Source organism: Ochotona princeps, chromosome X, assembly GCF_030435755.1.
Source record: "Ochotona princeps isolate mOchPri1 chromosome X, mOchPri1.hap1, whole genome shotgun sequence".
Classification (NCBI taxonomy): domain Eukaryota; kingdom Metazoa; phylum Chordata; class Mammalia; order Lagomorpha; family Ochotonidae; genus Ochotona; species Ochotona princeps.
This window is the reverse complement of record NC_080865.1, coordinates 93,529,827-93,543,194: the sequence shown is the minus strand read 5'-3', so window position 1 is coordinate 93,543,194 and position 13,368 is coordinate 93,529,827. Positions and strand designations below refer to the sequence as shown.

General features: G+C 39.7%; 1 protein-coding gene across 2 annotated transcripts; it reads right to left on the bottom strand.

Annotated features, from left to right (window-relative positions):
* Positions 1 to 507: 507 nt before the first annotated feature.
* On the bottom strand, positions 508 to 12,695 carry LOC101524637 (cancer/testis antigen 55-like). Of its 2 annotated transcripts, none has more exons than XM_012927692.2 (5): positions 12,373 to 12,695; positions 9,305 to 9,474; positions 5,392 to 5,536; positions 1,687 to 1,799; positions 508 to 900 (listed from the first exon to the last, which is right to left on the bottom strand). In XM_012927692.2, exons 1-5 carry the CDS (start codon positions 12,461 to 12,463, stop codon positions 709 to 711), a joined length of 711 nt encoding a protein of 236 aa, XP_012783146.1. In that variant the 5' UTR covers positions 12,464 to 12,695; the 3' UTR covers positions 508 to 708. The 2 variants fall into 2 exon arrangements, with proteins under 2 accessions (XP_012783146.1, XP_058514914.1); XM_058658931.1 differs by having other exon boundaries at positions 5,422 to 5,536.
* Between the last annotated feature and the right edge of the window lie 673 nt (positions 12,696 to 13,368).

Genomic DNA, 13,368 nt, shown 5'->3' with positions numbered 1-13,368 from the left:
ATTCATTTGCTCCTCTCAATAGGTAGGAGTAGACTGCCTTTGCATCTCTTCTGTATAGTTGTTGCCTTTCCTATAGGCAACCTGGTTGTGGAGCTACTTCACATTATGACTCCATGGGGACCTGAGCTGCATCAGTTCTCTCTTGTCCCAATTGTGTACCCTGATGCAAGAAACCAAGAAAGCAGCATATGAGGTTCAGCATTGTTTCCTTGTGCCCAAGACTGAAAACTCTGCAGATGGCACATGAAAATCATTCTTAAGGGGATAAACCATGGAGGGAATACCCACATTGAGAGGTAAAGACTCAGCACTTGATATGGGAAATTCAAAAAACAATGGCTGAGAGGGCCTACTGAACCACAACACAAACTGAGAACAGTAAAATCTCCATCAACTTATATATAAAATAGAGATCAAGAAAAGGAAATCACCATGTAAATAAATTAAAATACAAATGTCTCTGACACAAACAGAAACAGCAGTAAAAGTTATTAGACAGGATTAAGGGAAAACGACTTTAATTGATAGTGAAAAACTAACATTTTGAAAAGAACATTAAATTCTTTCAGCCAACATATTCAGGATTACAGAAACATTCTAAGAAACAATTACTAAGATTATCTAATGTATTTTTTCAAAGCACATTTGCACTGTATCTTAGTCTACCTAGGGAAGAAAGGATGCACAGAGGATAACCAGGCTGTATTTTTACATGTTTACTACAGGGGTAATGGAGATTGCTCTCCAAATATACCCTGCATTAGCACTCTCCACTATGACAGCACTGACGACATCATGGACTTTAGGCACGTATCCCTCAGGAAGTTTCAGAGAATCCAAGGTGAAGAAGATAGCATCATCTATCACCCCAATTCTTCCATCTACACTAGTAATGCGCACCTGTGGAGGGAAATGGTGAAAATGATTAGGTGAAAGCAGCACACTCAGTATCCTGCTCTTCCCCTCTTCCATCTAACTCTCATTCGCAGGTCACTCTGTTGCCTACCAGTGACTCCCAACCCAACTGGTACATGGTGAATAACTGAGATTTTTTTTTTAAATACAGACAAGCTGGTACCACACCTCACAAATAAAATCAGAATCTCTTGGAAGGGGTCTCCATCTTTGTTGTGAAAGCCTGTGGCTAACAGAACTAAGATTGAGAGAGTGAAAGGGACTGAGTGACAAAGATATGTGGAGACAAATAAGTAGACAATCATTTCTTCCTAGATATACTCTTATGATCATGAGTTCATCTATATCATTGCTCCAACTGAATTCCCTGCATTTCCAGTTTCTATTACTCTTCAAAATATATCTAGATCTTACTGGAAAAACTCAAAACCACCACCCACTCTATTTATTCATTCTGAAATAATCCCCAAATCAAACTTTGTTTTCTGCTTTTGTCCTCAGCAAACTTTATCACCTCAGAAGTAAATTACATACTTCACATCTTAATTTCATTTGTGTCCACATCACCCTCTCATTACTTCCTTTCAGCATTTTTTGATAAAGAAACAGGCTTCTTGGCTATGGCGTGGTAGCCTAGTGGCTAAAGTCCTCACCTTGAATGCGCCAGGATCCCACATGGGATCCACCCAGCAGAGTCCTAAGCAGCAGAAATTATAACTATAGAAAAGATAAGCTGAAACAAAGGACAAGTTCAGCATTCAAATCACCCACCTCATGCACATGCTTGTATTTACGAGGCCTCACTGAGAGCACCTTTCTGGTCTGTGTCTCTCGCTGGACAGAAAATAGAATTTTTATGTAGTCGCCTGGATATGGCTCAAAATCTAAAACAGCCATGGAGAGAAATGAAATGGAAACTGCTGTTAGATTTTATAATGTTGTATTTCACAAATATCATCAGATTGTAATACTCACAAATGTCCTATTGCATCCATAAGGCATATTTTCAGCAGTTAAAGACATTGAATTAGCCTATAAATTTTCCTGTCAGAAAAGTTTATCATGCTATATACATAATGGCTCTCATTCACTGATTTAAGAAAGTCAGATGTGGAAAAATGTCAATGAGTGAAGTGCTAACAGGACGTCACTAACATTCACAACTCTTCCACGACAGGTTGTACTAAGACAAGGGTGCCAGCTGTGAACTGATAGAATTTAGTAAAAAACAAAATGAGCCAAAGTGAATGACAGGATTAAAACTGTCAATTCACCCTCAAATCTCTTTACGTCATATCTTGCTGACTATAAATACAGATCACACCACGCATGGAAGAGGGGAGAGATTTTAGACAATTATGGTTGGAAGTTTTTCTTGTTCAATTAACTTTTGATTAGCAACAAAAACAAAGATAATTATTTAAATCCACTCAAAATGCAGTTCTTTACAATGATATCTAAATATTTTCAGTAAAACCTTCCCTAGATAATTTAACTGAAAATTTAATTCATGAGTCTTCAGATTTACATCCTAGTCCTGGTCCTCAACACACTAGAAATAACAATCTCAATTACAGTATCACAAAAGACTTGTACATATATGTTATTAGCTGATTAATCCATATGAGCTAAAAGCTGCTATTAACTCACAGGACCTTCATTACGAATATGCAAACACCGTAACTTTAGAACAGGCACCCATATGGGATCCCGGGGCTTTCAAGGCAAGGACTTTAGCCACTAGGCCACGCCGCCGGGCCCTAATTTTGTATTTCTTTAAGAATAAGAGACAGGGGGGCCTGCACAGTAGCCTAGCAGCTAAAGTCTTCACCTTGCATGCGCGGGGATCCCATATGGGCACTGGTTCTAATCCCAGCAGCCCCGCTTCTCATCCAGCTCCCTGCTTGTGGCCTGGGAAAGCAGTCGTGGATGGCCCAAAGCCTTGGTTTCCTGCACTCACAGGGGAAATCTGGAGGGAGCGCCTGGTTCCTGGCTTTAGATTAGCACAGCTCCAGCCATTGTAGCCACTTGAAAGTGAGTCATCAGACACCAGATTTTCCTCCTGTCTTTCCTCCTTGCTGTATATCTGGCTTAATAGAAATAAGCAAAGCTTTAAGAAAAAAGAGGAGGAGGAGAGAGAAAAACAGAGGGGAAGCAGTGATAGAGGAAAAGCCAAAGCAAGAGTAGAGAGAGAAAAAAGAGAACAGTTGTATCTGTTGCTTCAAGCTCCAAATATTTACCACATCTCATAAGGTCCAGGATCAGGACAGGAGGATGAAACTACATCTAGTACTTCTATTTGTAGGAAGTAGTTCTTTTTCTTGTGCCTTTGCCAGCTGCCTTCCATAATGCACAATAACAGGAAGCTACACTCAGGAGCCGGATTTGGGGACTGAATGCAGGCACTCAGAGATGAAGTGTACATGTTTTAACTGACAGGACAAATATTCTGACTACTTACTACTAATTTTGGATTTGAAAAAGGGGAAATATTACTATTTTACATTAACTCATTTTTCATTGGAAAGTCAGGTTTATAGAAAGGACAGACAGAAAGATCTTCTATCGCTGTTTCACTCTCAAATGGCCGCAACAGCTGGAGCTGAGCTGATTCAAAGCCAGGAGGCAGGAATTTCTTCCAGGCCTCCCACATGGGTGCAGGGTCTCATGGAATTGGGCAATCCTTCAATGTCTTTCCAGACCATAAGCAGAGAGCTGGATGGGAAGTGGAGCAGCCAGGATATGAACTGGCGCCCATATGGGATGCTGGCACTTGGAGGTGGAGGATTGGCCAGTTAAGCCATTGCTCCAGCCCCCAAAATCAGTTTTCATTTTCATCAGCTGTAACATCTTCAGTTTCAAAAATGACTCATGTTGACAGGAAGAGGAGGCTTCCCTAAGTTCATGGAAATTGAATTAAAAGAAAATGTCTATTTTTCACAAAAAGTTTGATGGCCGCTCATAGAAGATATCAATCTCTTAGATACAGTCTGAGCTACAATTCAGGTTATCCAAAGGAAGTCACAATATTGAGACAAAGCACAAAGACATTGCAAATAGCTTGGAAATGAGATAACCAAAGGAACAATGAATCCAACAACTCCTAACCAACTCCATCATCTTGCTTGTGGTATACATGTTCAACTATTTCCATAATGAAAACATTTGTGTTATCAAGGTTATAATTTGTGTTAACTTGTGGCTGGCATGGTTATTGGGCCAAGAAACTGTCTCTGCAACTTTGCACTCAAGGGGCCTTTTCTCTCATAATTAGAGATTTCTCACTGAATTAGAAATAAAATCTAGCTACCATCATACCACCAACTTTGAAACATTAGTAATAATACATGCTAAGTTTTGGCTTTATGTCTAATAAAAATAAAATAGAAACACTCTTGTTGTGGTTTAGCTGATTTTTCTCGTGGTGCCTAAGTAAAATGGCAGTAAATTCTACTAAAATTATAGCAACATTTTGTTTCTACTCATCTTTAAAGATCCAAAACTCTAGAAATGTGTCCCAGCAACACAAGAGTCCTGCTTGGAAAGCTCCTTGTCAACCTGGCCTCCCCCGTTTCATCTCAGTGCAGTCATTCTCACTTCTTTGATCAATAACTTATCCATCACATCATCTTTATCCATGTGGCTTTCTTGCCCAGCTACATTGTGAGCTCTTTACAGGCAGGGCTTAATACAATTTTCTTTATCTTTGTTTTGCCATTATCCATTTTCTATCATAAACCAAACCAATTGTTGCTTTAGCCATAAAACAACAAATTTTACATCTTATAATTACAAACAGAATTCAACAAAAAATACACACACAAGCAGAAAGGTATAAGGCTATCTTACTTGCTCATTTTAAAGGATCTGAAATATTTTTTGAACACTACCGTTGGATATTTGAAATAATTTAAGTTACAACAGGAATTTACACAGAGTGTAGAATGCAGTAGCTCACTTTAAAAATATTTATGCATTAGTAAAAATCTTTAAAATTAATTAAATTTATGTTCATGACAGCTGTCTGTTCTGTCCAAATGTAGTCTTGTCAATGAGTTTATGTGCTCTTAGAAGAAGAACGAAGAACTGATCCTATTCCTACGCACATTTAACAAAAGAAAAGAAAATCTAGTATAACATCTTGTCCATAGTTACTCTAGAAAACCGTGTTTTGGTCTCTAATTTTTGTCCGTAAAAGTAAACATACTTGCAAATAAACTCAGAGCTTATATGAGTGAAAATCACACATTAGTTACTATATCCAGTAAGCAGAATGTAACAAATGGTAGTATCTGTTTTCAAAATCATCATGAAACTTTTTCCATGCCTCACAATGTTTTTAACTCCAAAAGTACAACATACACATCTAAATTTAAATTTCACAGGAAATGACTTCAGTCATTCCCAAATCCAATTCATAAAAACATTTTCAAATAGGTCAAATCTGACTTCAAATTCTAAAAGTATTCATTGTACCTTTAGAATCAATGTCTACAGAGAAATAACGTGTGTGATTAATGTTGTCAGCACCACCCATTAAAGAGTTAGAATTGCCAGATGAATCTCTCTCACAGGATTCTGATGGTCCATTTTCATGGCAGTTATCAGAGTCAGCATCAACCTAGAAATCAAATAAATAGTTACTCACACGTAACCAAAATGTATTTATTTATTTTTAAATTTACTTATTTTACAATATAGTTCCACTGGTTCTCCCCTCCCCAATTCCCCGCTCCCCAGTGATTTCTCCTATATGATTATAATAGTTCCTTCTTAAACAGCCTTAAGTCCATCATTCTAATAGGGATGGACAATGGTAGAGAGTCCAGCATCCTATTGTAAAGATATATTTAACAGTTTCACTGGGAGTCCATCTCTGATTTGGAAGTAGAGATGTAAATTGCATTGTATCCTCATATCCTGATAAGATAATCTCTATTATACATTTACTATAGATGACTATATGTACATGCATACTCCATAGTTGGTGAAAGTGTAGGCTAGTACAATCACTATGGAATTCAGTATGGAGAGAGCTAAAAAAACTAAAAATTGATCTGTTGTATAGCCCAGGTATCCCACTCCTAGAAATATATTAAAAGCAAATTAAATCTGCGTATGAGAAAGTGCCCTGTGATCCTATGTTTACAGCAGCACAATCTAAAATAGCGAAGACACGGAAACAACCAAGTTGCCTGTTGAAGAAGAGTGCATAGAGACACTGTGATGCATCTACTCCATGGAATACTACTCAGCCATTTAAAAATATAATTATACCATTTGCAACAAAATGGTATAATCAAAACTGGTAAACAGAAAACCAGGCCTTGTCATTAATTTCTTGCAGAATAAAAATGAAATGGAACAGGTGTCCCTAAATTTAACTCTCAGCTCATGTTCTGTTTCCTCTACTTTTCCTAACATGAAAATAGAACATTATTCAAGTCCTTGCCTAAGGCAAAAGACTCAACTCAACAATATGTCCTTCATGATGTCTTTGATCCTATTCTGATGGCTCTTTTCAGATTTCCCCATGCTAATACATAAATGCCCAAGCATTCTATAGACTCTCCCTAACTTAAAAAATAAATAACTCCATAAGAGCCTGGCCTGGGGATGGGCCTGGCAAGAGCTCTTAGAAGTCCCCAATAGGCCACAGCATCCACCAGTACTTGCAAGACCTGGGCCTGAAGAGTACTGCTAGTTGGTTTGGCCTCAGCATCCACCAGTATGTGGAAGAGCAAAGTCTGGGAGTGTGCCAGGTAAGAGTTCTCTGGGGTTTCCCTGTCTAGGTCATCACATCTGCTGGTGCATGGTACAGCTGGGTATGGGGTTGGCCAAGATGAGCCAGGTGGCAGTACCCTCCAGTGTGTATAAGAGTTGTGTGTGAGTGGGCTAGAGCTAGGCTAGGCTGTAGCATCTTTCCATGCACACAGAGTTGGGTCTAGGGACAGGCTTATTTTGGAGTCCCTGGGGGGTTTCCAAGACTACACAGCAGCACCCACAAGTGTGCACAGGAACTGGGCCTTGCAGCAGGCCAGAAAGGAGAAGGGTTGGGCCTGGCCACTCCACCCTCTGGCACATAGAAGAGCTTGATCTGAGGACTGGCCCAATGGCAGTTCTTATGGGGGTCTTCCCAAGTGAATCCACCAAATCCCCAACTTCAGGAAACATCACATGGATAAGAGGTCCAGCCTCAGAGCACACGTTGCAATGTTGGGCCACCTTTGTAGCTGACTCCCACGCAAAGCGTAAACAATATACCCAGATGCACACTAAAGGCATGGCATCTAGCTCCTCTAATTCAACAGAAGATTTCAAGTACCTCATCAAAAGATGGAAAAGGAGGCAGATTAAAAAAATAATTTAGGTCAAGTTCTCCAGCAGTTACCTAAGGCTGTGAGTATACAGACACACACAGACATCAAGTATTAGAAGTAATTTCTCATTTGTGGCACAACAAAGCAAACAACATCTCACATCAGTTGAGACTATCAAAGTAACACTCTCAGAATATTCTTCCCCCCATCAAAGTATCCTGAATAACATTAGAGGAACATCTCTGCCCCTTGGCACTGATGATTTCTGGCAGCAAAGTGCACCATCTCTCCCCTTACCCTTTGCTCTGAGGTCACAGGAGGGAATGGATGGACCTTTCCCTCACCATCTTCCTCCCCATCCCTCTCCATCTTAATAAGTGGCCCACATGGGTCTTCAATCCCCTCATCTCTGTAACAAACATTAAAAATAAGCATAAAAAACTGAAGACAGTGCTGCAAAGTGAGTTAAGCTACCACTTGTAGCACTAGCATCCTGTATCAGAGAATTAGTTTGAGTCCTGGATGCTTGAATTCTAATCCTAGTCCAGGCCCCTTCCAATGCTTCTGAGAAGGCCGTGAGAAGTGGCTTAAGGGCTTGGGTCCCTGCAACCCATGCAGGACACCGGGATAGAGTTCCTAGTTCTGCCTTCAACCTAGCCTGGACCTTTTTGTGGAAATTCTTTGGGGAGATACTCAGTGGGTATAAAATCTTTTTGTATTCCTCCATTTATACCACTCTATTTTTCAAATTAATGAATTAATTAACAAAATAAATAACTCAGGGATTTCAAGATCACTGAATATGGAAATGACATACCAATTTTGAACATTGAAAGACAATAGTAACGAGTCACAATACCACCAGCAACTCCAAAAGCCAGGAGTTGCATGTTCTAAGCAGATGCACGTTCTAAGAGTGAGCACTTATCTCTGGAGAACCACAGAAGGAAAACACACTCCACAAAGTTACAGAGGCATAAGTCAAAGGTCAGATCCACCAGAGGAGAAAGCCAACAAATGTTTTCATAAATGCTTAAAATAAATTTGAAATCCAATCATGGAAAAATTTTAGTAAAAAAAAAAAGGTGCATGTCACAAATTTACTGATAAATACCCCAATTTCCTAATAAAAGTAGTTCTAATTTCCCTAAATATCTCTGATTAGGAAAGCTGCCCCATTATCCCTGACATTTTGAAAAGTGTAAATGTGTGGCATAGTAAGCTAAGCCTCTTTCTGCAGCACCAGCATCCCATATGGGTGCCAGTTTGAATCCGGGAGGCTTCACTTACTATCCAGCTCCTTGCTAATGGATTTGGACAGCAGCAGAGGAGGACCCAAATCCTTGAACTCCTGAACCCATGTGGGAAACCTGGGAGAAGCAACAGATGCAAGTTCTCTCTTTTTCTCTCCTTTTCTCTCTGTAACTGTCTTCCAGATAAGTAATTAAATCTTAAGAGTGCAAATGTAAGTTGATACTCCTTTATACTTCTCAGATTGCCAGACATCAAAGATGGACAATATTCCATTCTTGGCTATTTGTAAGTCACATAGTTGTATAGCCTATTACTGATGTGTCATTTAGCATGATATAGCTGAACCATCATTTAATTATATCCATTATATGTCAAATATATAGACTAAGGTGATGTTTGCATAACTGTAAATTCACTAAAAATACTGTTATTTTCTTTTAGACCTGAACAATGTTATGGAAGATGAATTATAACAATAAAATGCTTTTTTATTTATTAAAATGCACTTTTGCTCACCTTCCAGCTATACTTCAAAACATACAGAAATCCATTATGTGAATGAAAAGGGATGTTGCACGATAATTAAGAATCAATTCCAACTGCTAATCACAGCTTTAAACACAAATAATACTTGTAAGTTTTGCAAGATAAAAACGACTACAAATACAATGACAAATGTCTCACACAGTTTGGCAAATTAGGCTTTCAGTTCCACTTTACCATTACTGTAACAGGGCACCTCAGAGAAGGTGAAAACAGAAACTACTTTGAGAGCATTCCCAGGATTAAAGACTATCTCTAAATACACCTCTTACGTTAGTGGCTTTCAATTCCTGAGATGCTTCATCTTCTTTCACAACAGGAGTAGCTCTTGGACCGGAGCTCACAGGCACATTGTCAGTCAGATCAGTGCAAAGGTGGATGGGCTCATCAGTCCCACAGGCACTTGCCACTGCTCCCTGTATGTCTTCAAACTTAGTTTTATCTACAAGATATTCAAGCAAGAGTTTCCATGAATTTCTCTCAAATTAAGAAAATACTACAAATACACACCATTTAAAAAACTGTTGGAGACAATCACCTAAGAATAGAAATTAAGTGAGTTGGATTGAGATAGTTGGGTACAACAGTTAAAGTAGTACGGGATTCTGAAGGCACAGTGCTTAAGTTGAAATACCGATTCCACCATTTCTCTTTAGAGCTCAGTGACTCAGTTTCCAAGGCAGTGTAGTTTCGTTGTTAACACTACTGGATCCAGACTGCATAGCTTTGAAACAGAAATGTCATGCGTGTAACTGTGGAAACACTCCTTAATTTTTCTGAATTTGATTTCATTTTCATCATGAAGTCAGGATATTAACATTGTTTACATACTAGAGCTATTATTACACCAAAAGTCAAAAATGTCAACTGCTTAGAACTATGAATATCTCTTACAGATTAGAGTGTAAACATCAGGTGAATCTACATGTGAAGAGAAGCATCCATTATAGTTCCATATAGTTTTGACTATAGTTTTATAGTTTCATCATTAAAAAATAGCAGCAGAAGCAGTAGTAAGTGGAAATGTGTAAATGTAAACTAGATAAAGCACACAGAGATTTGGATAGTTAAGTTTTACTAAAATGTGCATTAGACTCACTTAGGTTTATTTTGGTGTACTCAACAAATGAAATAATAAGCTATCGTTTGTGTTCTAAAATCAGAAATCACCAAGCAAAGCCTATATTGTGAGCCACAGTGACTAACGCGTCTTTCAAAAGACAGTTATATTTGAAAAAAAAAAAAAAAACTAGGAAAAAATGTTAGCTGTAACACATTTGGAAGCAGAATCTAAGAAGATTAAAAAGATAAAACAAATAGCAACTAAAAAAAAAAAAAAAAAAACAACAACTGTTAGTTGAAATCATGAGTTGCAAGAATCCAAAATAACAAACTTAACAACTGCCATAAAGGTACATGAAAACATGTCGGAAGTCATGTTTTACGTGTCCCTGTTGGCAAATCAAGAGCAAGATGTGGCACTGCAGTCATAGTTAAGATAATAGCTAACAGTTTTTTGTTGTAGACTGCTAAGAATCAGCCACCTCTACCGGGGGTCCCAAGTCTGCTGCCACAGAAGTGATGGGGACATGCCAGCAACAATAAGACAGGATCGTACTGAAGGAATACTGCTGAGCAAATGGGAGTCTCTTCCATTTCACTCTCATGAGTGCACAAAAAAATTCCTCTTCATATGGCATGCATTCTGTGTGCTTGTGAATCCTATCGGTAACAGGTTGTGTGCCCCTGTACCCTGGTTGTGCATTCCTGTAAAATCAGAATGGCAATCCTTAACACTCCCATCACTGGAGCGTGTGTATACATGACCTGGTTGCTGTTGACTCCTTTGCCCAGTTCAGAGCATACTGAATACTCAATCCAAATATTTAATGCAGGTTAGAGCAGAGATGCTATCCATCCCAGGAAACCTTCTCACCTCTAACTTTAACTTTTGCTAACAATACCCATGCTTTCTAAAGTACCCACTGGGCATTGCGTTCCATGTCAGACTCAGGAATAGACGCTTAGCGTGAATGAGGGAACAAGTTAAATACGGTCTCGCCACTTTTAAAATTTTTTTAAATTGTCTTCCATGATACAGTTTTGTACGTATAGAAATTTTCCCCGTTCTCTCCTCTCCCTCCTCACTTTCTCCTCCCACTATTGTTCCCCCCAACATTATCACAACAGTATAGTCCTGAAAGATTAAGCATAGTCCTAAAGATTAAGCATCCTGCTACACACAGACACTATGAGTATAGACAATGGCAGAAAAACTAGGATAATAGTATTGAGATATACTTGACTGTTTCACTGGGAGCAGCAGAAATGTTTAAACAACAGAAATGTTCATGAAAAAGAGAACTGTTGATTCCTATTTTGTACAAAATTTTTGAAACCATATGTACAAGGTTATTACTCATACATGTGGCTTCAAATATGTGCATCTGGGAGAAAATAATTGAATTTCCAGGATCTGGTATTGTGAAGCCGCTTGGAAAGCCCTCTTCCCATATCTGAACGCCAATTTAATCATAGTCATATACTCATGCGCCTGGGATGCAACAGAGAATGGCTCCAGCACTTGAATCTCCACCTCTGACACAGATGAGTAATCCAGATGGAGTTCGTCACTGTTGGCTTCAGCATGGTCTTGCCCAGACTCTAATAATCATTTGGGCAGTGACATAGCTAATGGAGAATCTCTGTCTCTCCCTCATCCTGTGTTTTCAAATCAATTAGCAACACATTTTACAAATTGAGAAATTTCCCACCAGAATGGAAGATTCGTGACTATAGACATATAAAGAATATGTTAAGCCTTTTACGCTAGTGTAAACGTATATAATGCGCTATATTAAAAGTCAAAAAAAGGGAGAAGGAAGGAGACTAAGGGAAAGAGAGAAGGAATGGAAGAGGAGAATGTCATTGTACTCTTAGAATGATATAAAATCGGTTAAATATTTTTTAAATTTCAATAAAAATGAAAAAGATTTTACATAGTCATATGTAATCCATGGAAGGCAGGTTCCATAATTTGTAGAGAAGTCTGAAGGAAAACAGTCCCTGGGACACTGCGCCTACACCATCGCTGCTTTGGACAGAAGAGTTTGTTTAACACAATAGCAGGTGTTAGCAGTCCACATGTGCCCTCAGGGAACTGGAAGTGCCCGCCCCCCCCCCCCGCCCCCCCCCCCGCCCCCCCCCCCCCCCCGCTTACTTCACTCCAACATGGCGCCTGGCCTAGTCTGGAGAATACCAACCCCCTGAGGCTATCCTCTCAGGAGTGAGATGGGAACTCCTGGACAGGTCCCTTGCGCGAAAAGAACAGGATAGGTACCTTCTTGAAGTCTTGCTGGCTGCATTGTCTCCACTTCTAAGACTCTTCTCTCTCCGGAGTGAGAAAAATCCTTGGGAACAAGCTGGGACATGCTGCTTACGTTATGCAGCTTAGGCACTGCGTCACGGATAGCAGGAGGCGGCCTGTTTCTGTCTCTCCCTGTTCAGTTGCTGCTGGCGGAGTAGTGGCCAACAGGGGTGCCTCCTCAACCTCTATCTGGCTGACCCTCTAGTCAGGCAGTCACGGAGCGGCGTCTTAAGTCTTTCTCTGCCCGCTGCCGACCAACGAACAAGTAACGACCTAGGGCGGTTTGTGCCGGTACTGACACGCAGAGCACTATGGGGAAGACTTTCTGGCTCCTCCCACTACAGCAAGGGAGGAAGTATGACGCCCAACCGGAAGTCAGGTTTAGTTCCATCTCTGTAACACCTAGTTGGGCTGATCCGAGTGGCGGACAAGGGGCTGTCACTTTTAGAATTTTGTAGAGAAGGTGCCGAAAGGTAGAACAGTAACACACTGAAAATGGAACCACACACCAGAAGCACATTCCTTGCTCCTCATGGTTTCAAGGTCATTTTCTCCATAGTCGCCTGTGGGTTCCCTGCTACCATCCCATCCCCATAATACTTGACTTGGAGCATGATTTCTGCTTGTTAATAAATTAAGTCATGGAAAGAGTGGATGAAAAAAGCTTTCATATGCATTAGGGTTTTCTGATACCATTTGTACTCAGAACTTCTTAGGAACTAGAGCTACTATGGATTTAGAACAAAGCACCCATTGTATCTGGAGACACACTTTAGTATAGGCCATCAAATTGATCTGGAAATGAGAATGGCTAAGTAAACAGCAGGTCTACCTGGAACACTGGGTTCCATAATGCGGAGTATCAATTAGAGATTTAGCTGAAACTATAAATCCAGCTTCTTGGTAATGTACATTTAGGGAGGCAATGGTGAAGGCTCAGGTGATTGGGTTCTTTACATACATGTGGGA